This window comes from Oncorhynchus tshawytscha, linkage group LG03 (genome assembly GCF_018296145.1).
Source record: "Oncorhynchus tshawytscha isolate Ot180627B linkage group LG03, Otsh_v2.0, whole genome shotgun sequence".
Lineage (NCBI taxonomy): Eukaryota > Metazoa > Chordata > Actinopteri > Salmoniformes > Salmonidae > Oncorhynchus > Oncorhynchus tshawytscha.
Window position 1 is genome coordinate 3,417,812 of NC_056431.1, and position 25,637 is coordinate 3,443,448.

General features: G+C 46.3%; 2 protein-coding genes across 4 annotated transcripts; both read left to right on the forward strand.

Annotated features, from left to right (window-relative positions):
• The first annotated feature begins 898 nt into the window (after positions 1 to 898).
• On the forward strand, positions 899 to 6,078 carry LOC112238996 (protein phosphatase 1 regulatory subunit 35-like). 2 transcript variants are annotated; one of them, XM_042307525.1, is made up of 8 exons: positions 923 to 2,554; positions 2,676 to 2,727; positions 2,862 to 3,702; positions 4,162 to 4,412; positions 4,561 to 4,681; positions 4,920 to 5,144; positions 5,481 to 5,614; positions 5,756 to 6,078. In XM_042307525.1, the coding sequence occupies exons 4-8, from the start codon at positions 4,206 to 4,208 to the stop codon at positions 5,924 to 5,926; spliced, it is 858 nt and encodes a 285-aa protein (XP_042163459.1). In that variant the 5' UTR covers positions 923 to 2,554; positions 2,676 to 2,727; positions 2,862 to 3,702; positions 4,162 to 4,205; the 3' UTR covers positions 5,927 to 6,078. The 2 variants fall into 2 exon arrangements, 1 of the variants encoding a protein (XP_042163459.1); XR_006080143.1 differs by lacking the exons at positions 4,162 to 4,412; positions 4,561 to 4,681; positions 4,920 to 5,144; positions 5,481 to 5,614; positions 5,756 to 6,078 and having other exon boundaries at positions 899 to 2,554; positions 2,862 to 3,147; positions 3,574 to 3,616.
• Positions 6,079 to 6,183: 105 nt separating this feature from the next.
• On the forward strand, positions 6,184 to 9,729 carry LOC112238997 (growth hormone secretagogue receptor type 1-like). Of its 2 annotated transcripts, XM_042307518.1 has the most exons (4): positions 6,184 to 6,256; positions 7,532 to 7,927; positions 8,108 to 8,573; positions 8,749 to 9,729. In XM_042307518.1, exons 2-4 carry the CDS (start codon positions 7,613 to 7,615, stop codon positions 9,027 to 9,029), a joined length of 1,062 nt encoding a protein of 353 aa, XP_042163452.1. In that variant the 5' UTR covers positions 6,184 to 6,256; positions 7,532 to 7,612; the 3' UTR covers positions 9,030 to 9,729. The 2 variants fall into 2 exon arrangements, with proteins under 2 accessions (XP_042163452.1, XP_042163451.1); XM_042307517.1 differs by lacking the exon at positions 6,184 to 6,256 and having other exon boundaries at positions 7,339 to 7,927.
• Positions 9,730 to 25,637: the final 15,908 nt, after the last annotated feature.

Here is a 25,637-nt window from a genome sequence, read left to right on the forward strand (position 1 = left end):
TCACGCAGACACTCGGTTGAATCTAACACATCTCTATGATGCATTAGTCTTGATCAGGGTTGGGGCCAATTCCAGACTTTCTAGTCTGAACTGAACTCCATAGAGAACTTCCATGTCAAATTCAACTGATGAGAATTGAAATTGCCTGACACAACTCTGGTGTCAATAAAAATAACATTTAGGCCTACAGTAATCCAGGGTACTTGATATGTGAGTGTGAGACTAGAAGGTGGATGTTGTTGTGCTCCAGTCCAGTGCAGGGAGCCGGAGCAGAAGAGACCGACAGGGCCAAGTGAGGCCAGGAAAGAGTGAGGCTGTTCTGAGCTGAGCTCTTGGCTGTTCTCTCATCCATCAAGGTTTCGGCCAGAACATCTGAGCAGAACACCCAGTGGGTTCTCATTACTGTTTGTGTGTTCATTTTACAGAGTAGGTTGATTGAGAACACATTGTATTTTATTTGGCACCTATTCCTTCTAGGCCTTCACCGGTTCTTGTGATGATTGAAAAGACGGGGCATTCAGGGACATTCACCATCAGACCATAGGAGCTTGTGTTGGGATTCAATACTCTTCACAATCAACAACATACACAGATAGATTGGCTTAACACATACGTCTGAGACATGTGACCATCAGTTTTATTAATTTATTAATATGGTCTGTCCAGAGGAAGGAGGACAAAGGCAGTGGACATATTTTTATGGATGTCAATACTTGTCGTACTGGGAAACTAATTAGCATACGCTCAGTGGCAGTGGGCAGGCAAGGAATGCCACAAACTTTGCCATTGGCTGAGGCAGTGAGTAGGCGGAGGTTGGAATGAGAGGGTTCCTGTAAGAGCCTATCAGAGTGCCAGACAGTGGGGTGTGCGTGGGGGAGAAGTAAAACAGTCTCTCGTCATGTGAGAGCTCAAAGACACACACACACACACATGCTCCTCACCATGGAAACGCTTCTCACCTCTGGGTTGTCGTGGAGACACTCCTCACCTGGACAGTAGACTCCGCCCTGCATTAACCGGAATTATATAGTTTAGCCAATCAGACACCTGGCGGCTGGATGGAATAAGGAAGTAATCTGCATAGGCTAATCCTAATCCACAGACAAAGGCAATTTTAATCGGAGGTCTTCTCGGCAGGCTGGGCTCGTCTGGCTGGACCTGTAGGATTGATCCAGCAAAGATTGGAGGATACCCAAAATCTATTTCTCCAATAGGAATCCCAGATCACGCTTGTGACAGCACACACATGGATCTAATCTTCCTCTCTCCCATTGACCTCAATACAACCACATGGTGATCTGTTCAACTACCCCTGTTCTGTAGTTGTTCATGGAAGTAATTGTTGGATGTGCCACTAAGTTTAAACCCTCTCTGACTCTCTACCAACTACAGGTAGTAACCGGCTTTTGCACAGAAGGCTGTAGTGAATGGAGGTGGATGGAAGCGCCTTTGATGTGGTTTAGATAATCTATTGTTTGCTTTTGACTGTCTGGTGACATGTTCGGCAGTGTGAAGAAAATCATCTCTCTGTTTGAGACTCGACGGCAGCCTCGCCCCCTCTCTCTACCTCCTTCCCTCCCTCCATCTCTCTCTCCTTCTCTTCCTGCATCTGTTTCTTCATCTCTTCCCCAATCCCTCCCTTCCTCCCTATCCCCTCTCAGGTCCAGTAAAAAAGCCCCCCAGTCCCCCTTAAAAAGACACTCCTCTCCTTCTGCCTCCCTCTCCGGCTGCCCTTCCTCCGTCTCTGGCTGCCCTTCCTCCCTCTACCCTCAGACCAAACCCAGACCCCCCTTTAACGCCCCACCTGTCCACCAACCACTACAACTTCCTGCTAGATGGAGAGTAGGAGAAGACGGCAGGGAGGGAGTGAGTGATACGGGTTGGGGTCATGGAGGGCTGAGAGGTCGTGGGGGGGTCAGAGTTAGGAACTCATGGCCGAGCGGACGGCAGGAGCTTCAGATAAGAAACCAAACATCTGTCACCATGGAGATTCCACAACACTTTTGGACCGCAACTAAACCTCAACTCCAGACCACTACTCAACCCCAACCTCAACCCCAGACCACTATTCAACCCCAGACCACTACTCAACCTGAACATCAACCGCAGACCACTACTAAACTCCAGACCACTACTCAACCTCAAACTCAACCCCAGACCACTACAAAACCAAAACCTCAACCGCAGACCACTTTCAACCCCAACGTCAACCCCAGACCACTATTCAACCCCAACCTCAACCCCAGACCACTACTCAACCACAGACCACTACTCAACCCCAACCTCAACCGCAGACCACTATTCAACCCCAGACCAATACTCAACCTGAACATCAACCGCAGACCACACCTAAACCTCAGACCACTACTCAACCCCAGACCAATACTCAACCAAAACCAAAACCTCACCCGCAGACCTCTACTCAACCCCAGACCAATACTCAACCCCAACCTCAACACCAGACCCTGGCCCCGCTCCCATCCTGGTCGCTGTGTCTGAAGGGTACACCTTCTGTCCGGAATGCTGAGGCAGCCCTGCTGCTCTTCTGCCACAGGTAACCATGGAAATGGCCTGGCCATTTATTGTCGGGAGGTGACTGTGTTTAGGAATAGACATCAATGTGAACCATGTGCACTAAGACACAATCTCCTTTGTTTTTGTTGTTGTTGTTGCAGTGGCTCCAGTAGCAGTAAGATTGCAATTGACAACAAGATTGAGCAAGCCATGGTAGGACAGTGTGTTTATGGTTATAGTGTCTGTAATGCGTTGTATTGAAGGACTTGGTGAAGACCCATCTGTTGCTGGAAGAATTGTGACATATTTGATGTAATGCTATAATGATATGTTGTATATTGCTGTAGGACTTGGTGAAGAGCCACCTGATGCTGGCTGTGAGAGAGGAGGAGGAGCTACTGAGGAAGCGGATCAACCAGCTGTCAGAGAGAAACGCCCAGCTGGAGAGAGAGAACTACATACTGAGAGCACTGAGAGACAGACAGAGACACTAACGCACTCATCCACGCACACACTCACACATACACAAAGAGAAGTTAATAGTATTAGTACATGCCTTTCATTTTCTATTTAAAGGGGTGTTTTGATTAGTCCTGTAAAATGTGTATTTATATTTAACCTTTATGTACCCAGGTGAGTCAAGAACATATTCTTATTTACAATGACAGCCTGGCTATGATGATGATGATGTAGTCTCGTGTAATGATGATGCTGTAGTTATGAAGAGGCCTGGTTGCCAGTCTCTATAACGTACCATTTCTTAGTATATTCCATGTCGTGTGCCAATGGCAGTTAATGAGTGGAATGTTAGCTAAACGGAGACTGGTAACCAGGCTAATGAAGAGGGGTTCTGAAAGAGAAAGTGTGGTGTGCATATTCTGTAATTCTGCAAAAAAAATATGAGTCAAATAAATAACTGTTACTAAAGAAGAGTTTGACTTGTGCTCTAGAGTCCACCACTTACACCAGCACACGCAATGTAACATGCACGCCAAGGGGCGCCATTGTATAATTTCCTACTAACGAAGAAACCGGAAGTGTGATTGTTTTGTTCTGTAGAAGGTGTTATGGCGGCGCCAGTGGAGGGAATTTCAAAAGTGAGCAGATCCTGCTAAATAGAGTCAATGTATTAACAGTGAAAACTACAAGAAACGCGTGAGCTGTCATTCGGGACGCTTCCTCATAACAGTAAGTGGAGAATAAACGACATGATTGAATTTGCATAGCTTTAGTTAACGTTAGCTAGCTAATTAGCCAAACAACCCCTATAACGTTAGCTGGCTAGTAGTACAACAAGTAAAGTTAGCTGGCTAACTGACTGGTGAACTTTCTAGCATGTCTGCTGTCGTCGTTAGTTAGCTAGCTGGCTGTGTGCTGAAAGCTCCCACTGAATGGAATCTAGCCAGAGATCTAACGTTAGCTAGATAACGTAACATCGTCATATCTGGTTGGAAGTGTAAAGTTAACGTTATTCAACCTACATTACAGATCCAACAATGGTAAGGGACTGGGTTTGGGTTGGGCATAGGACTCAAAATATGTTCAGTTTGCTCCATCAGAAAGGTTAGGTTAGGGGGTGTTAGGCAAAGTGTAACTGCCATTCAGAACCATACAACATATTTTGCCTTGTATCTTACCTAACATAAGTAACAGAGTCGCCCAAAGATAAAGACCCAGACTGGTGACCTAAGATGACCAGAGTAGGTCCCCTGCAGCAGCGTCCTCTAGCAGGGTGCAATGACCCAGACATCCGACTGGTCCCAATGCCTGCCCCGGTGCCCCTCGTCCCCGCTAGCCTCCTGCGGTGCCCGGAACTGGACCTGTCGCTCCCCCTCAGCCCAGACCCGCCACGACCCAACCCAGCTAGCCTGCTGAGAGGACGCGCCACCGGCAGGTCAGTCTGACACACACACACACACTGACGGATAGTCACAGATGGTGCTTTTCTCAGTTGTCAAGACAGCCGTAGAAATTATGAGAGATCTGTGTGTGTCGGTCTGTGTTTTTGGAGAGACATCACTGAAGTGTGTGCCCCTGACTCTACAGGTGCGATTTGCCTCCGAGGAGCCTGTGGTTGTCACGGTGATAGCAGAGCCTAGCAAAGACCCTCCACCTTGGCAATGCCCAGGACACTCCAGCAGTTACTCAAAGGGGAAAAGACTCCATGGTAACTAACCCTCCTGGTCTAGAGTCTGATGTACTCATGTTCCCCTGCACAGGAGTTGCATGCATCAACCAATGGTTGTGTGCCACGTCATGGACTGTGCCGTCGCACCAGATTGCTATAACGTGATGTGGTTAGGTTGATACGTAAAATACCTATCCAGGTGTTATAAGATCTGGCATGAGTCAGCAATGTCTGAGCAGAGGACTGGTCAATATCTCTTCCTGTATTCCTCACATAGGTGGAGATATGTGTTGGAGGGCAAGGTCAGCAACCAATGAGGAGGCTCCCTGTGAGGAGAGGGGTGGCAGCCTCCCTGAAGGGGCGGAGTTAAATACTACTCTGGCTCTGAGGGCTGAGCTAGATAACGTGGCAGGGGCAGAGTTTAACTCCCAGAAGGCTGTGCAGGAGCAACTACAGAAGTCAGACAGAACCAAGAACAGCATCAGCGCCCGGGCTACAGAGGGTAGCACACAGAAACACACACATGCAGACATAAACACACACACACACAGAAACACACACATGCAGACATAAACACACACAGAAACACACACATGCAGACATAAACACTCGCAGACATAAACACACACACAGAAACACACACATGCAGACATAAACACACACACAGAAACACACACATGCAGACATAAACACACACATGCAGACATAAACACACACATGCAGACATAAACACACGCAGACATAAACACATGCAGACATAAACACACACACAGAAACACACACATGCAGACATAAACACACACCACACACTGAGTGTATGTCTTGTCTTTGTCTATAGGGGTGAACGTCCCTCCATCCCAGCACCTCTACAGGGCATTGGTCAATGTGAATGTGGAGGAGGAGGAGCTTATCAGCCAGGCTCTATGTGACAGGCTTCAGCTGGTCTCGCCCACATGCAGCCATGGCAACAAGGCAAGTCCCTCTCACTGACCCCATCTGATTACATTTACGTGTGTGTAAGTAATATGTAAATAAAGGTGTGTGTAGAGCGAAAGCACTCATGACCTGCAACTAGTCCATAACTGTATTTGTAATCCGTGTGTGTGTGAGCAGAAAGAGGACAGTCCTGACCTGCAGGTTTTCTTCAGGGGGGATCTGCTGAGAGAGAAGCCCCTCCTACCAGGGGAGGAGATTACCATACCACGCCCCCAGCCCATCCCACGCCCCGCAGACACAACCTTCGACCTCTACCACAGACACACATGCTGGGAGGCTGGACCCTGACACACACACTTACTCTGAACCTCTAGACTGAAAGGCCCTGTCCCAAAACTTAAGAAGAGCATTATCCCTTCTTTCCCTCCCTACCTCCGTCATTCTCAGATATAAATATTATATTTTAAACTAATTTAAGATATTAAAGGAATGAACCTGTATCATGTTGATGAGCGATCTTTACTGCTTGCGTGTGTGCTTGAGCCTTCGTTTGTGCTTGCTTGCATGCATGTACAAGTTGTGGGTGTTGGGTGTTGGAGAGCGAGGGGAGGAGGTAGAGGTGGTAGAGGGATGAAGAGGTGAGGGAGAGATTGTCTAGGGATCGAAGACGGCTGCGAGGTGAGTACACAGCTTCAATTCACACTGCTGGGTGTGTACTGTTTGTAACGGGGGTATAGAGGGCAATAGTAATGGTGTCTCTTGTAGACACTAACGGAAGCTAACTCTGCCATGGCTTGTTGGCCAAAGCCTATGGGGACATGTATGGGTTTTTTGGAGGGTTTGAGGATAAATGCCAAAGCATTTATGTAATCAAAACAAGCACAAAGGCATTATCAAATCAAAGTTTGCTTGTCACGTCCGCCGAATACAACAGGTGTAAACCTTACAGTGAAATGATTACTTACCGGCCCTAAATAGGTATTAGGTGAACAATAGATAAGTAAAGAAATATATATTTTTTTAAACAACAGTAAAAAGACAGTGAAATAACAGTAGCGAGGCTATAACTCAGACATGTAATGTTAACTGACTGATATTCTATGTATAAGATCTAAGCCTGTGTTAACCTCAGACCTTATTTTCTATGTTTATCCCAAAACGCTATTCTTTCCCCATTTAATTTCCCCAATAGGAATGGCTGAACGAACCAGAGGTTACAGTGTGTTTATCATGTAGTGTTGTTGTGTGTGTAACACATTGGTGTAACAGGGAGTTTTGTGTTGGTGTGTGATTGATAACATCGAGCAAGTCCTTTCCCTACCACAGGATAACATGTTTGTGTTTCAGTGGTGGGAACAATTCTGTCATTTTGTGAAAATGGTACTCCATCTCCCAGATTAACTCAATTGACATGGAATTGAGCCCAAATCACCTAGATGTGTTGTGTTTTACATCTCCTAGATGTGTTGTGTTTTACATCTAGATGTGTTGTGTTTTACATCTCCTAGATGTGTTGTGTTTTACATCTCCTAGATGTGTTGTGTCTCCTAGATGTGTTGTGTCTCCTAGATGTGTTGTGTTTTACATCTCCTAGATGTGTTGTGTTTTACATCTCCTAGATGTGTTGTGTTTTACATCTCCTAGTTGTGTTGTGTTTTACATCTCTTAGATGTGTTGTGTTTTACATCTCCTAGATGTGTTGTGTTTTACATCTCCTAGATGTGTTGTGTTTTACATCTCCTAGATGTGTTGTGTTTTACATCTCCTAGATGTGTTGTGTTTTACATCTCCTAGATGTGTTGTGTTTTACATCTCCTAGATGTGTTGTGTTTTACATCTCCTAGATGTGTTGTGTTTCAGGATCATCTCCAGTTAGAATCCATCAGCCTACGTCACCCTGTGCTGTAACCTGGGTGATATAGACCATCCACACTCTCTCTCTCACACACACAGGCACGCTTGTACCATCTCAGCTCACCTCTCTCTCTCACACGCACACCCCAGTCTCTGAGACCCGGGCATCTCTCTCTGACCATGGACGTGTCAGCGCTGGGCAGTGGGAGCAGCTGTTCAGAGGATTGTGTGCTAGGGTCTGGCTGTCTGGAGGACTGTGGCAACCAGAGTGACCAGACTGACTGGGAATGGGAGGACTTCAGTGGGGCTGAGCTGGTGTGTGTGACAGCCGTGTGTGTGCTGCTGCTGGCCCTGGGCATCGCAGGAAATATGTTAACCATCCTGGTAGTTTGGCTCCGGCCACACCTGAGAAGCACCACCTACCTCTACCTGAGTAGTATGGCCGTCTCCGACCTCCTCATGCTGCTTCTGATGCCTTTAGATCTGTACTACAAGGTAAGGGGGAGTCTCTCTAGCTATGGAGGTTCCCTCCCTGGGGTTTAGCTAGCTGATACTGCGTGTGTGTGTGATTTGTGTTTCTCTCTAACTGTGGAGCTTCTGGCCCTGGGGGTTAGATGATATAGTGTCTGAGCTGGGTTGTGTGTGTGTAACCTATCTGTGTGTCCGTCCCTCTAGCTGTGGAGGTTCCGGCCCTGGGATCTGGGTGATGCAGTGTGTAAACTGAGTGTGTTCATCAGTGAGAGTTGTACCTACTCCTCCATCCTCCACATCACTGCCCTTTCTCTGGAGCGCTACCTCGCTGTCTGTCGACCACTCACAGCCAAGACCCTGGTCACACGGACCCGCGTCCGCACTCTCATTGGCTGCCTGTGGGTTGTGGCCGTGATCAGCGCTGGGCCGGTGTTTGCTATAGTAGGGGTAGAGGAGCTGGGGGGAGGTGAGGGGGAGAGCGAGTGTCGCTGTACGGACTACGCCGTCTCCTCAGGCCTGCTGGGGGTCATGATGTGGCTCTCCAACCTCTACTTCCTGGTGCCGCTGGGCATTCTGGGAGTTGTGTATGGTCTGATCGGCAGGAAGCTTTGGCTCCGCCCACAACGCAGCAGCCGAGACCGCGCCCAGCGACACACCATCAAGATGCTCGGTGAGGCTGTGAGAGAGTCTCTGTATTTTAAAGTTACTTTGATTTACTGGTTTGGGCCTCAGCAATACTACAGCTAAGCAGCTATTGTGAACCAACTATATCACACATACAGTAATAATGAGTTCTAATGTCAACTCTTTCTGTCGCTCCATCCCATATTCTCCTCTCTCTCTAGGGATGATCGTGCTGGCGTTTGTTCTGTGTTGGCTGCCGTTCCACGTTGGTCGGACGTTGTTCTCTGTGACTCTGGGCTCCAGCGCTGATATGTACTACATCTCTCAGTACTTTAACTTGGTCTCCTTTGTGTTGTTCTACCTCAGTGCTGCTGTCAACCCTATCCTCTACAACACCATGTCAGCACGCTACCGCCACGCTGTCCGCAGCCTGCTGCGCTCACACACACCCCGCTCCCACCACCCCCCACTCACCCCACAACACTCTACCACCACCCTGTAACTCACACACACCCTGCTCCCACCACCCCCACTCACCCCACAACACTCTACCACCCCCTGTAACTCACACACACCCCGCTCCCACCCCCCACTCACCCCACAACACTCTACCACCACCCTGTAACTCACACACACCCCGCTCCCACCACCCCCACTCACCCCACAACACTCTACCACCCCCTGTAACTCACACACACCCCGCTCCCACCACCCCCACTCACCTCACAACACTCTACCACCCCCTGTAACTCACACACACCCCGCTCCCACCACCCCCACTCACCTCACAACACTCTACCACCACCCCACAACAATCTACCACCACCCCACAACACTCTACCACCACCCTGTAACTCACACACACCCCGCTCCCACCACTCACCTCACAACACTCTACCACCCCTCTGTAACTCACACACACCCCACTCCCACCACCCCACAATACTCTACCACCACCCCCCACTCACCTCACAACACTCTACCACCACTCTGTAACTCACACACACACACACAGAAAACCTTGGAGATGGATGGAGGAATAAGACTTTGTTTAGAGGCACATTGTCTTTAGTGAGACATACTGTCAGATTTATTGTATAATATTTGGTTCATATATATTTGCCATTTTGATGACTGTTGGTTCTAAACCCCTGAAGGTGTGTGTGTTCTCAGAGTGATGTGTAATAAACTGTAATTCCAGCCTTTTGTCTTTGTGGTACTTTAGCTCTAGTGTGTGTGTGTTTGTGTGTCACCATGGTGACTGGTGAGGGTAAGAATGGCCCCTGGGGAGTATTGGCGGGTTGGAAGATTGATTAGAGGGGGTTACTGGGATTATTGGTTAATGTGAGGGAGGGAGGGATGTAAGGTGTGTGTGTGTGTAGCAGTAGGAGGTTGCAGCCTTTAAGTTGACAGCGTGCTCAGAGTTCCACTCTGTCTCATCACAGACTGACTGATTTAGCAGACTTGACACCTGTAAGCCCACCCACCCCACTCTCTCACACAGCTCCTGGAAAGCTCTTGGGGGCCCCATTCTAGGAAATCAGTGACATCAATTAACAAGGGAGACAAGGACACTAGGGGCTACTGCAAACCTCCAGGCGCAGATCTGAATATCACAGCAAAGTCTTTTTAAAGGCCCTTTTTTCACATCACAGTACAACATATTCAGTCCTCTACTGTGCATTTGAGTATTTTGTAGTAATGTACATTTTTGAAGTTAATCTAAATAAAACATTTGACTGATAATAAACCCTGCACTCTTCATTTGATTCACTTTCTTTCATGATAGACTCACTCAACCTGTCATGATGGAGAGAGAGAATGAAAGAATCTGAAATGTGTCTTTATATTGTGTGTATCTTGGGCTCTGTTTCAGAGAGTTCCTATTCAGCCCATCCATCCACCTCTACCTGCCTAGCACCATCATGGCACACTTGTCTTCTAGCCTCTGCTATTCTTCCTGCTTCCATTCTACTATACCTCTCAGGAGGAGAGCTGATAGATGTGGTATCAGGCCAATGGAAATACATTGTCCCCCAGCAAAATGAGTTGACATTTAGGCTATTGTTTATATGTGTATTTTACACTATGTTGTGGTAAAAATCAGAACATAATACTTGTCTGGATGTCAAGCCCAACACATATCATCGTCACCAATCAACTGCATTGCAGTTAAAGAACAACTGACTACCACCACTGACTTCCGTCTGCTAACTATACTACCAGCTTATACGAACGGGAGTTGGCATTTAAGTCACTTTTTCTAAACCTGAAAAGGAACAACTTCTAAATGTTATACAGCGAAAACAACCAAATATATCCAAATCGGACATTAGTAGATCTGTAAAGGGCCTGTTACAGGACATCATGACCAGTGGCGACCCGTCATTCAGGGCAGGTGGGTCTAAGTTTTGAGCCCTACATTTTTGCAAAACAAATCGGCGGGCTTGCCTGTTTTGCATGTTCTTTTGGCATTAATAGGTGTCACATATCAGTTTTGTAAACAACGTTAAAAAAAAATATATACATATAATTGAGTTAATAAAGCCGCACAAACAGGTAGCTCCAAAATGCAGGTGTTTCAGCCTAGCTCAGTCCTTTCTGTAGTGGTGGGGCGGGCCAGCAGAAAATAGGAGCATTGCACAGTGATTGGCTCAGTGTTCTGTCACTCATGGGGATACTGTCACCCGCCTTTAGTAAGGTTAGACATCAATAATGTGAGCCCTTTGGGTGCTGCATAGAGTTACATTAGAAGTGCCCTTCCAAGAAGCCTCACGGTCATTGGCCACAGAAATCACGTCAAATCACGTAGCTTTGATTGGACTGATCATGTCAACATCTTACTTTCACAATCTTAGCTTGCAGTCATCATCATGAATCAAGTCTACTGGCAAATCCTTTTTAATCCTTGTCATATGAAGATAAATAATGAAGAGAAAATATAGACAAAACGTATCGGTGCTCATCGGTCATTGGACATAAACATTACACAACAATTTGAAGATCGCAAATTCAACCATGAGTGGTTTGTAAGGAATCGGTGACAGTGACTAACTGCAAGCTTTGCAACTGGGAAGTCAGGAATAATACATTTTGAACGGTCATTCAACTCGGAATTGTAAATACAGCATCTTTCTCTTTGGTGACAACAAGGACCGGTGCGCCACTTTCCTGTTCAAGCACATCCCCACAACGTTAGTCCAAAAATGTCTTATGCTGCTTCATAAATGATGTAGGATGCCAGAGAGATATGTATACTGTAGCTAAGAAAGTAATACTAGGATACATAAGTGTATGATGTGTAGTAAGCTGTTAGTTGGCCATGTGCCTTACCTTAATCATTTGGTCTATTTTCACCAATGCGGCATTGTAAACACATCGTTCGTGGCCGGTGTGTGCTTGTTTGCAAACTTTTTGTGTATAGCTTGACAGTGCTCCTGATAGTAGTACACTGTAAGAACAGCCCATATTCTGAAGTCTGTTGCTGAACATTTCAAAAGTGCTGAACAAATAGGTATACTGACCACGTCCGTCCTAGCTCGCTCACCACGTCCGTCCTAGCTCGCTCATCCGTCCTAGCTCGCTCACCACGTCCGTCCTAGCTCGCTCACCACGTCCGTCCTAGCTCGCTCACCAGGTCCGTCCTAGCTCGCTCACCATGTCCGTTCTAGCTCGCTCACCACGTCCGTCCTAGCTCGCTCATCCGTCCTAGCTCGCTCACCACATCCGTCCTAGCTCGCTCACCACGTCCGTCCTAGCTCGTTCATCCGTCCTAGCTCGCTCACCACGTCCGTTCTAGCTCGCTCACCACGTCCGTCCTAGCTCGCTCACCACGTCCGTCCTAGCTCGCTCACCACGTCCGTCCTAGCTCGCTCACCACGTCCGTCCTAGCTCGCTCATCCGTCCTAGCTCGCTCACCACGTCCGTCCTAGCTCGCTCATCCGTCCTAGTTTGCTCATCCGTCCTAGCTCGCTCATCCGTCCTAGTTTGCTCATCCGTCCTAGCTCGCTCATCCGTCCTAGTTTGCTCATCCGTCCTAGTTTGCTCATCCGTCCTAGTTTGCTCATCCGTCCTAGTTTGCTCATCCGTCCTAGCTCGCTCATCCGTCCTAGCTCGCTCATCCGTCCTAGTTTGCTCATCCGTCCTAGCTCGCTCAAGTTACAGATTGCTTTATCCGCTTGTCTTCCCCTTATGCCATAGTTTGTAGTGTACATCTCAATTGTCAGTAGAAACCACATCTGTTTAAGCAAGTCAGCAATATCAGTTCTGTTTTTTTAAAGGCAGTAAATGAGGGGGATAGATCCCAATGAGAACACACACCTACACACATTCACACACAAGTCTTGCCATACATCAATAATTACTGGAGTGACCACCCTCTTAGAATCTTACCTGGAAGGCCCCTGTAACCTTGGAACTTCACAGCTACGTTTCAAGTGTTAATGTCACATGCTCAAGTACAGTGACATTACTTTCTTGCAAACTCAAAACCCAACAATGCAATACTCAATAACAATGTAATACTAGAAAAAAAACATGAGAAATAAGAACACAATAAGTAAGTAAGCATATTATATATACAGGGTCAGTTTTAATGCCATATTTAAAATGTGCAGGGATACTAGAGTGATGGAGGTAGATATGTATAGGGGTAAGGAGACAGGGATTCTGGAGTGATGGAGGTAGATATGTATAGGGGTAAGGAGACAGGGATTCTGGAGTGATGGAGGTAGATATGTATGTTAGGTGACAGAGATACTGGAGTGATGGAGGTAGATATGTATAGAGGTAAGGGGACAGGGATACTGGAGTGATGGAGGTAGATATGTTTAGGGGTAAGGTGACAGGGATACTGGAGTGATGGAGGTAGATATGTATAGGGGTAAGGAGACAGGGATACTGGAGTGATGGAGGTAGATATGTATAGGGGTAAGGTGACAGGGATACTGGAGTGATGGAGGTAGATATGTATGTTAGGTGACAGAGATACTGGAGTGATGGAGGTAGATATGTATAGGGGTAAGGAGACAGGGATACTGGAGTGATGGAGGTAGATATGTATGTTAGGTGACAGAGATACTGGAGTGATGGAGGTAGATATGTATAGGGGTAAGGATACAGGGATACTGGAGTGATGGAGGTAGATATGTATAGGGGTAAGGTGACAGGGATACTGGAGTGATGGAGGTAGATATGTATAGGGGTAAGGTGACAGGGATACTGGAGTGATGGAGGTAGATATTATAGGGGTAAGGTGACAGGGATACTAGAGTGATGGAGGTAGATATGTATAGGGGTAAGGAGACAGGGATACTGGAGTGATGGAGGTAGATATGTATGTTAGGTGACAGAGATACTGGAGTGATGGAGGTAGATATGTATAGGGGTAAGGTGACAGGGATACTGGAGTGATGGAGGTAGATATTATAGGGGTAAGGTGACAGGGATACTAGAGTGATGGAGGTAGATATGTATAGGGGTAAGGAGACAGGGATACTGGAGTGATGGAGGTAGATATGTATGTTAGGTGACAGAGATACTGGAGTGATGGAGGTAGATATGTATAGGGGTAAGGAGACAGGGATTCTGGAGTGATGGAGGTAGATATGTATGTTAGGTGACAGAGATACTGGAGTGATGGAGGTAGATATGTATAGGGGTAAGGTGACAGGGATACTGGAGTGATGGAGGTAGATATGTATAGAGGTAAGGGGACAGGGATACTGGAGTGATGGAGGTAGATATGTTTAGGGGTAAGGTGACAGGGATACTGGAGTGATGGAGGTAGATATGTATAGGGGTAAGGTGACAGGGATACTGGAGTGATGGAGGTAGATATGTATAGGGGTAAGGTGACAGGGATACTGGAGTGATGGAGGTAGATATGTATAGGGGTAAGGTGACAGGGATACTGGAGTGATGGAGGTAGATAGTGTATGTATAGCCGTAAGGTGACAGGGATACTGGAGTGATGGAGGTAGATATGTATAGGGGTAAGGTGACAGGGATACTGGAGTGATGGAGGTAGATATGTATAGGGGTAAGGTGACAGGGATACTGGAGTGATGGAGGTAGATATGTATAGGGGTAAGGTGACAGGGATACTGGAGTGATGGAGGTAGATATGTATAGCCGTAAGGTGACAGGGATACTGGAGTGATGGAGGTAGATATGAATAGAGGTAAGGTGACTAGGCAACAAGATATAACAAACTGAGTAGCAGCAGCTTGTATGTAATAACAGCAGCTTGTATGTAGATGGAGTGAGTGAGTGTTAGAGTGACAGTGTTTGTGTGTTGGAGTGACAGTGTGTTAGTGTTGGGGAAATTATGATTAAATGACTGAACAAATTATTTTAAATGGAACTGTAACTAAGTAAAACTTATACTCTGTTTTATTATATCTGATTAACAATATGAGTTCATAAGAAGGGATTGTGTGACACGGACAAGGAGTAATTAAAGTTAATGAACACCATTCCAACTACGCAGAAACGAATGGGTTGGGGACTGTGTAAACACATAAGGTCGTTAACCTAATGTTGAACCTACAGAAACTTAGCTCTGGGGTTTTTAGATAAGGCAGTGAGTGCATTCCTAGGTTTTCTGTTAATTAAAACTGTCAGTTCAGTGGTGATCGATAATGTTGAGGGGTCAAAAGTTATCTGGGAGTATGTTAGTAAGTTAGAATGAACTTTTCACCTCACTTTGTCCCGGTCGAGAGGAGGGGATTCTGTTAAAGCAATGAAATGACGTCATGATCTGTATATAAACTGCTGCTCGTGATTAAGTGGGAGCACGCTCCGAAAATAAATTCTATTACCTATTATTTAAAGACTGGTCTGCGTCTATTTTATGCAAACAAGAAATCTTAGAAATTCTCATAAAATAGATTAAGGGCTTTCAATTGATGAAAGCACATTGGCATAATTAAATTACACTAACAGTTAGTGTATGTGTGTTGGAGTGACAGTGTGTTAGTGTGTAGGGCCCTGTGAGTGTGCAGAGAGACAGTGTGTTAGTGTGCATAGAGACAGTGTGTTAGTGTGTAGGGCCCTGTGAGTGTGCAGAGAGACAGTGTGTTAGTGTGCATAGAGACAGTGTGTTAGTGTGTAGGGCCCTGTGAGTGTGCATAGAGACAGTGTGTTAGTGTGTAGGGCCCTGTGAGTGTGCATAGAGACAGTGTGTTAGTGTGTAGGGCCCTGTGAGTGTGCATAGAGACATTGTGTTAGTGTGTAGGGCCCTGTGAGTGTGCATAGAGACAGTGTGTTAGTGCATAGGGCACTGTGAGTGTGCATAGAGACCGTGTGTTAGTGTGTAGGGCCCTGTGAGTGTGCATAGAGACAGTGTGTTAGTGCATAGGGCCCTGTGAGTGTGCATAGAGACAGTGTGTTAGTGTGTAGGGCCCTGTGAGTGTGCATAGAGACAGTGTGTTAGTGTGTAGGGCCCTGTGAGTGTGCATAGAGACAGTGTGTTAGTGTGTAGGGCCCTGTGAGTGTGCAGAGAGACAGTGTGTTAGTGTGTAGGGCCCTGTGAGTGTGCAGAGAGACAGTGTGTTAGTGTGTAGGGCCCTGTGAGTGTGCATAGAGACAGTGTGTTAGTGTGTAGGGCCCTGTGAGTGTGCATAGAGACAGTGTGTTAGTGTGTAGGGCCCTGTGAGTGTGCAGAGAGACAGTGTGTTAGTGTGTAGGGCCCTGTGAGTGTGCAGAGAGACAGTGTGTTAGTGTGTAGGGCCCTGTGAGTGTGCATAGAGACAGTGTGTTAGTGTGTAGGGCCCTGTGAGTGTACATAGAGACAGTGTGTTAGTGTGTAGGGCCCTGTGAGTGTGCATAGAGACATTGTGTTAGTGTGTAGGGCCCTGTGAGTGTGCATAGAGACAGTGTGTTAGTGTGTAGGGCCCTGTGAGTGTGCATAGAGACAGTGTGTTAGTGTGTAGGGCCCTGTGAGTGTGCATAGAGACAGTGCAAAAATAAACGCTCAGTAAAGATACAAGGTTAACTCAGATAGTCCATGTAGCTATTTTGTTATCTATTTATCAGTCGTATTGCTTGGGGATAGAAGCTGTTCAGGAGCCTGTTGATGTCAGACTTGATGCACCGATGTGGATAGGGGCTCCACTGCAGCCCCGTCGATGTGGATAGGGGCTCCACTGCAGCCCCGTCGATGTGGATAGGGGCTCCACTGTAGCCCCGTCGATGTGGATAGGGGCTCCACTGCAGCCCCGTCGATGTGGATAGGGGCTCCACTGCAGCCCCGTCGATGTGGATAGGGGCTCCACTGCAGCCCCGTCGATGTGGATAGGGGCTCCACTGCAGCCCCGTCGATGTGGATAGGGGCTCCACTGCAGCCCCATCGATGTGGATAGGGGCTACACTGCAGCCCCGTCGATGTGGATAGGGGCTACACTGCAGCCCACCTCCTCCCTTTAGGCTGACTCATCGTCGCCGGTGATCAGGCCTACCACCGTCGTGTCGTCAGCAAACTTGATGGTGTTGGAGTCGTGATTGGCCACGCAGTCGTGTACGAACAGGGAGTACAGGAGAGGACTAACCACACACCACTGTGGGTCCCTAGTGTTGAGGGTCAGCGTGGTAGAGGTGATGTTGCCTATCCTCAGCATCTGGAGTCGGACGGTCAGGAAGTCCATTATCCAGTTGCAGAGGGAGGTGTTCAGACCCAGAGTCCTAAGCTTGGTGATGAGCTTGGAAGGGACAATGGTGTTGAACACTGAGCTGTAGTCAATGAACAGCATTCTCACATAGGTATTCCTCTTATCCAGGTGGGTGAGGTCAGTGTGGAGAGCAAATGGAGTTGGACTAGGGAAGAGTTCCCCAAATTTGGCCCGTGGGGGATTTTATTTGGCCCCCCAAGTTTTCTGTGCCCAAATAAAAACGTTGGGGATTTTTAATTCTTGGACATAAAACACGAGGAAATAAACAACACCAGGAAATCTGCTCCAAGTTATTTGAATTGAAGAAGTCTGTTCCCAAGTATTCCCACGCATAATGGAGAGAAGATGTAATCGTATATAAATGTAAGCAACGTTTGAAATGATTGTTTTAGTCAAACATATCTATTTGGGCTTCTCACGGTCTTTGCATCTCCAAATTATTAGTAATTATGTTCCGGCCCCCCGACCATCCACGCAAGAAAAACATTCAACCTGTGGTTTGGGATGGTGGAGTTAATGTGTTCCATAATCAGCCTCTCAAAGCACTTCCTGGTTACAGAAGTGAGTGGTACAGGGAGGTAGTCATTGTGACATGAAGCCTTAGAGCTCTTGGGGACAGGAATGATGGTGGTGGTCACCAGCTGTTTCTGTAACACCACAGTGTGATACTGCCTTTTTGTTTGATTGTTATCCAAACTGTTGATGAGGCATTAGAGAATATGCAAAAATTCTATCATCTATTCCAGCTTCAGAAGTGTTTCGCCTACTGCCTGTCTGACCTTTATTTGAAGTTTTCTTTTGTTAAACAAGCTTCAGTCTCTAATAACTATTGTATGTTCTAATTTACTATTCAGAAATTGTGACTCTCAGAAGTGTAAATAATGACTTGGTAAAAAGATAATATGATTTTTTATGCCATGGGTGGATTTCCATTTGTTGATTAATTTATTATTTTACACATTTGGAATAAATTATCTTAGCCATTTGTATCATGCCTTTGTTTAGGCTTCTAGATGTGGATGTTAAGCTGATTGTCAAGTATTTTATCATGTAGTTTCTTCAATAGCATTATAAGAACAATGTGGGGAATCAATGAAATCAGTGACAATCTCAGTGGGCTCGTTTGAGTGATGCAACCGACTGCAGAAAAGTTGAGTGAAGTTGGTGCGTCTGCAACAGCCGAAAGTCAGACACTGATGTGGTTTCCCAACAGCAAGGCACAGTGGCAGTGTTGCCATCGTTTATATACTTACATTTTTTTTGTACTGTCTAAATAATTTCCAACCCACGTATCGCACACTCACAAACTTTCAATGTATTGTATTATTTATTTTATATATTGCGCAGAATGGCTAATAAGAAGAAAATATTAAGATGTGCAAAAGAACACAGACACTGGACAGAGGAATTCTGCCTAGAAGACCAGCATCCCGGAGTCGCCTCTTCACTGTTGAAGTTGAGACTGGTGTTTTGCGGGTTCTATTTAATGAAGCTGCCAGTTGAGGACTTGTGAGGCGTCTGTTTCTCAAACTAGACACTCTAATGTACTTGTCCTCTTGCTCAGTTGTGCCCTGGGGCCTCCCTCCTCTTTCTATTCTGGTTAGAGCCAGTTTGCGTTGTTCTGTGAAGGGAGCGTTATACGAGATCTTCAGTTTATTAGCCATTTCTGGCATGGAATAGCCTTCGTTTCTCAGAACAAGAGTAGACTTACGAGTTTCAGAAGAAAGGTCTTTGTTTCTGGCCATTTGTAGCATGTAATCGAACCCACAAATGCTGATGCTCCAGATACTGAACTAGTCTAAAGAAGGACAGTTTTATTGCTTCTTTAATCAAAACAACAGTTTTCAGCTTTGCTAACATAATTGCAAATGGGGTTTCTAATGATCAATTAGCTTTTTAAAATTATAACTTGGGTAAGTTAACACAATGTGCCATTGGAACACAGGAGTGATGGTTGCTGATAATGGGCCTCTCTACGCCTATGTAGATTTTCCACAGAAAATCTGCCGTTTCCAGCTACAATAGTCTTTTATAACATTAATGTCTACTCTGTATTTCTGATCAATTTGGTGATATTTTAATGGACGAAAATTGTGCTTTTCTTTAAAAAACAATGACATTTCTAAGGGACCCCAAACTTTTGAACGGTAGCATATTTTTAACATTTTAATTTACTATTCCATATTTTATTGAACTAGTCCTTGTGGTCTTAATTATGCATTTGGTCTTGTCCAGAATACTATCCCAGCAGCAGTCATATTTACAATGGACCATGAAAGGTTTTTTGCAAATAAACTAGCTATATCAACACCCTTCTGGTCAATGTAACAGGTCCATGTAGCCATGCCTAAACACAGCTATATCAACACCCTTCTAGTGTAACAGGACCATGTAGCCATGCCTAAACACAGCTATATCAACACCCTTCTGGTCAATGTAACAGGTCCATGTAGCCATGCCTAAACACAGCTATATCAACACCCTTCTAGTGTAACAGGTCCATGTAGCCATGCCTAAACACAGCTATATCAACACCCTTCTAGTGTAACAGGTCCATGTAGCCATGCCTAAACACAGCTATATCAACACCCTTCTGGTCAATGTAACAGGTCCATGTAGCCATGCCTAAACACAGCTATATCAACACCCTTCTAGTGTAACAGGTCCATGTAGCCATGCCTAAACACAGCTATATCAACACCCTTCTAGTGTAACAGGTCCATGTAGCCATGCCTAAACACAGCTATATCAACACCCTTCTAGTGTAACAGGTCCATGTAGCCATGCCTAAACACAGCTATATCAACACCCTTCTAGTGTAACAGGTCCATGTAGCCATGCCTAAACACAGCTATATCAACACCCTTCTAGTGTAACAGGTCCATGTAGCCATGCCTAAACACAGCTATATCAACACCCTTCTGGTCAATGTAACAGGTCCATGTAGCCATGTCTAAACACAGCTATATCAACACCCTTCTAGTGCCATGTCTAAACACAGCTATATCAACACCCTTCTAGTGTAACAGGTCCATGTAGCCATGTCTAAACACAGCTATATCAACACCCTTCTAGTGTAACAGGTCCATGTAGCCATGCCTAAACACAGCTATATCAACACCCTTCTAGTGTAACAGGTCCATGTAGCCATGCCTAAACACAGCTATATCAACACCCTTCTGGTCAATGTAACAGGTCCATGTAGCCATGCCTAAACACAGCTATATCAACACCCTTCTAGTGTAACAGGTCCATGTAGCCCAGCTCCGCGTATCGGCCGGGCTAGAGTGGGCATCGAGCCAAGTGCCATGAAGCCGGCTCTACGCATCTGGTCTCCTTGGGCGGGCTTACATGGCACCAGCCTTGCGCACGGTGTCCCCGGTTCGCCTGCATAGCCCAGTACGGGCTATTCCACCTCGCCGCACTGGCAGGGCGACCGGGAGCATTCAACCAGGTAAGGTTGGACAGGCTCGGTGCTCAAGAGCTCCAGTGCGCCTGCACGGTCCAGTCTATCCGGTACCACCTCCACGCATCAGCCCTCTGGTGGCAGCTCCCCGCACTCGCCCTGAGGTGTGTGTCCTCGGCCCAGTACCACCAGTGCCGGCACCACGCACCTACAGTGCGCCTCGTCTGTCCAGCGCTGCCAGAGCCTTCCTCCTCTCCAGCGCTAAATGACCCCAGTGGGGTCATTTAGAAGGGTCGCCGTGGTTAGGAGGCCACGGAAGCGGACAATGGGGCGGACTAAGACTTTGGTGAAGTGGGGGCCATGTCCAGCACCAGAGTCGCCACCGCGGACAGATGCCCACCCAGACCCTCCCCAATAGGTTCAGGTTTTGCGGCCGGAGTCCGCAACTTGGGGTGGGGGGGTACTGTCACACCCTGACCATAGTTTGCTTTGTATGTTTCTATGTTTTGTTTGGTCAGGGTGTGATCTGAGTGGGCATTCAATGTTTGTCTGTTTCAGTGTTTGGGCCTGATATGGTTCTCAATCAGAGGCAGGTGTTAGTCATTGTCTCTGATTGGGAACCATATTTAGGTAGCCTGTTTTGTGTTGGGTTTTGTGGGTGGTTGTTTCCTGTCTTGGTGTTTGTTGCACCAGATAGGGCTGTTTCGGTTTTGCCACATTTATTGTTTTGTATTATGTTCATGTTGAGTTTACCTATTAAAAAACATGAACTATAACCACGCTGCATTTTGGTCCGCCTCTCCTTCCCAGGAAGAAAGCCGTTACACCACTCTCCTCCAGGTCTCACTCTGTTTGCACTTGACACCACTCTCCTCCTGGTCTCACTCTGTTTGCACTTGACACCAATTTTCTTCGACACCCCATGTCCATTTTTATCACCATCATCCTCAAATCCAACCTCTGCTTTCCTCATTTTCTTCAACCACTTCTTCCTCTTTTTCTCCCCTCCATTATTCCTAAGAAATCCACCTTTGTGTCCAAAACATGTGAATACCAATTAATGTAAAACCCACAATAGCAAAGAGGACTAAATAAGATTACATAACCTTGCCTACTAGCTATACTAATGATCTGCTGTCCAGAGCGTAACAGCAATCGATGTGTTCCCGCAGTAAATTAAATTGAAAGGAAGTCACGCTTCTTGCTTAGCAAGTACCATTTCTTCACGATTCGGCCCATACGAGACCTCTGCCTTGCTAGCACACATGACTGCCCTCTTGAAGCATCTTACCAGTCAGCGCCACGTGACAAGCTAGCAAGTCACTGGCGAAAGTGGGGACACCTCAAGCTGAGGAGTAAGTTTCACACATCCCCATGTGTTACATAAGCTCACTGTTGACTCAAGATATACTAATCAGTCAGTCTCTGAAACTTCTCAAAAAAGCCAGCCCAAAATAATACAGCTAGCTAGGGTAGCTACAAGTCAAGTCGGCTACTTGAAGTAGACTACTCGCCCACAGACACAAACAAACACTTTCAAGAATTCCTACCTTTGCCATCTAACTTAGTTAGCTAGTTATAACTAGTGAGCTAGACTGTTGGTTTATAAAAGTCAAAGGAGGCTTAATTCGTCTTTATCAATTTCTCATGCAATTAAATGGATAGACAAATCAACCACTAGTGTAGCCATCTAGCCAGGCTAATGTTGCTAACTAGCTAGCTAAATGTAAGCTAGCTAGATAACAGGTATTGTGTCAATTTAAAACTTGCCCAAGACTGTTCACAGAATTGTCAATTTAAACGAATTTATTAATTACTGAATTGAGCTAACATTAGATAGTTAATCCAGAGATTCTTACCTTTGCCTTGTTTCGGCAGTCTAGTCCAGATCATCATAGCCCTGGTGAGTAATGCTAAGCTTCAGACAGGCATTTGTAGTTCTGTATGATAGGCACAAATAGCAGCTCATTTGCAATTCATTTTTTGGGGGGTAAATACAAGCAATTATATTTATAAAAGTCACCTTGTTCGAGAGAGAATTACACAGTTATGAAAACGTCCCGCCAAGGTAAGTCTACACGAAACACAGCCCTTATTTGAAGTGTTTCTAAAATCCCCTATAAGAAAAATGTATGGCAAAAAAATCTATTGGAACCATTTCTGTGTTTGACCGCTAGGTTTTATGGGTATTATGACTCATACGATGGTACTCTATCGCCACATTCACATGCTAGATGGAACTAGGAAATGTTGAAATTTCCAACTTGCTGATTCGTTGAACGCGATAAGTGTATAACTACAACCAGTTAGCAAGTCGGACATTTCAGAGTTTCCTAGTTCCAACAAGGACATGACCGCGGCATTATGCAACATACTTTGGAAGGCGTGACCCTATGATGTCAATATCATGCCAAATGTATTTGTGAACTCACAGCATACATTTTGTATTTAAGTATCATGATCTGTACAAATAAGTACCAATCCACAAATGTAAATCACCAATCCACAAATGTAAATCACCAAAACAAATAAATCACTTTCCACAAATCCAAATCACTTTCCACAAATCTAAATCCCTTTACACAAATGTAAATCACTATCCACAAATGCAGTTTACTATCACAAACAAAAAAAGTTCCCACGCGTGTAAAAACAAAAGTTCTCACATGTAGAAAGAGATGTGTAGTCGTAGAAAACAAGTTCTCAAGCATAAAAGGTGATTTGACGCCATAGAAAAAAAGTTATCACATGTAGAAAGCGATGTGTCGACGTAGAAAAAAGGTTTGTACCCATAGAAAGTGATTTCTATAAATCGCTGGCAGCCTCTCGTTTGGAAATGATGATGCCTTCCTTTCAACGCTGCAGAAATTATAGTATGGTAACCATAATATGTTCACCATATGTGTAGCCATAGTATTGTCATGCCCTGACCTTTTTTATTTCTCTATTTGGTTAGGTCAGGGTGTGATTTGGGGTGGGCATTCTATGTTGTCTGTTTCTTTGTTTTGGCCGAGTATGGTTCCCAATCAGAGGCAGCTGTCTATCGTTGTCTCTGATTGGGAATCATACTTAGGCAGCCTTTTTCCCACCTGTGTTTGTGGGTAGTTTATTTTTCTGTTTAGTCTCTGTTACCTGACAGAACTGTTCGCTTTCGTTTTGTTACTTTGTTCAAGTGTTTTTTGATAATTAAAGAAATCATGAACACTTTTCACGCTGCGCTTTGGTCCACTCCTTCCGACGACAGGCGTAACAGAACTACCCAACAAAAAAGGTCCAAGCAGCGTGGCCAGGAGGAGCAGGGATCCTGGGCCCGGGAGAAAAGGGAGTGGAGGACATCCTGGACCTGGGAGGAGGTAATGGAGGGGACAAGACCCTGCCATGTAACCAGGCGGAGGCAGCGAAAGAGGAACGGCGACGATACGAGGAGTCAAGGCAACGACGGAAGCACGAGAGGCAGCCCCTCCCCCCCCCAAAAATGGAGAGATTGGCGGAGGTAGAGCCAACTCCCCATGCTTACCATGGGGAGCGTGTGACTGGTCAGGCATCGTGTTATGCAGTGATGCGCACGGTGTCTCTAGTACGCATTCATAGCCCGGTGCGCTCTGTTCCAGCTCCCCGCAGTTGCCTGCTAGAGTGGGCATTCAGCCAGGACGGATTGTGCCGGCTCAGCGCTCCTGGCCTCCGGTGCGTCTCTTCGGTCCAAGATATCCTGCGCCAGCTGTACGCACGGTATCCCCAGTTCGCCAGCACAGCCCTGTGCGGCCTGTTCCAGCTCCCAGCACTTGCCGTGCTACAGGGGGGATTCAGCCAGGACGCATTGTGCCAGCTCTATGCTCCAGACCTCCAGTGCGCCTCCACGGCCCAGCATATCCTGCACCGGCTCTACGCACTATGCCTCCAGTGCGCCTTCATAGCCCAATGCGTCCTGTGCCAGCTCTCCACACTCACCGAGCTGAAGTGGGTTTCCAGCCAGGACGTGTTGTGTCAGCTCCCCGCACCAGGCTTCCAGTACGTCTCCTCAGTCTGGTGAGACCTGTTCCGGCTCCACGTCCAGAGCCTCCAGCGGGGGTTCCCAGTCCAGAGCCTCCGGCGATGATCCACGGTCCGGTTCCTCCGGCAACAATTCACGGTCCGGAGTCCCCAGGAACGATCCACGGTCCGGTTCCACAGAAGCAGAGGGATCAGCGTAGGGAGCGGGGGCTACATCCCGAGCCGCCACCGAGGGTAGATGCCCACCCGGAACCTCCCCTATAGGTTCAGGTTTGCGGCCGGGAGTCCGCACTTTGGGGGGGTCTGTCACACCCTGTCCTTAGAGAGCTGTTTTATTTCTCTATTTGGTTAGGTCAGGGTGTGATTTGGGGTGGGCATTCTATGTTGTCTGTTTCTTTGTTTTGGCCGAGTATGGTTCCCAATCAGAGGCAGCTGTCTATCGTTGTCTCTGATTGGGAATCATACTTAGGCAGCCTTTTTCCCACCTGTGTTTTGTGGGTAGTTTATTTTTTTGTTTAGTCTCTGTTACCTGACAGAACTGTTCGCTTCGTTTTGTTACTTTGTTCGAGTGTTTTTTGCTAATCATGAACACTTTTCACGGTGCGCTTTGGTCCACTCCTTCCGACAACAGGCATTACAAGTATGTCCAACGTAAATAATCAAAGCCCTAGTTTACTCTATATTTGCAACACTATTGCGGAGTACACCAGTTCATCATCCAAATAGTTGAATTAGCTGGCCAGTGTAATAGCACCAATACTTTTGGCATGATATTGATTCCATACATATCCTTCACATTTAGTGGTGGTATCACACTGGCCAGCTAATTCAACTATTTGGGTGATGAACGGGTGTACACTACAATAGTGTTGCAAATACAGAGTTCTTTTCTATGACTACAAATCGCTTTCTAAGTGTGAGAACTTTTTGTCTTTGTGGCAGTCATTTTACTTAATGCCCTTGGAAATGACCTGCAATCTGCAGGTATAAAAACATTCTAATGCAATATATCGATTTACAAATACAAATAAAAACTTGTTTGTTT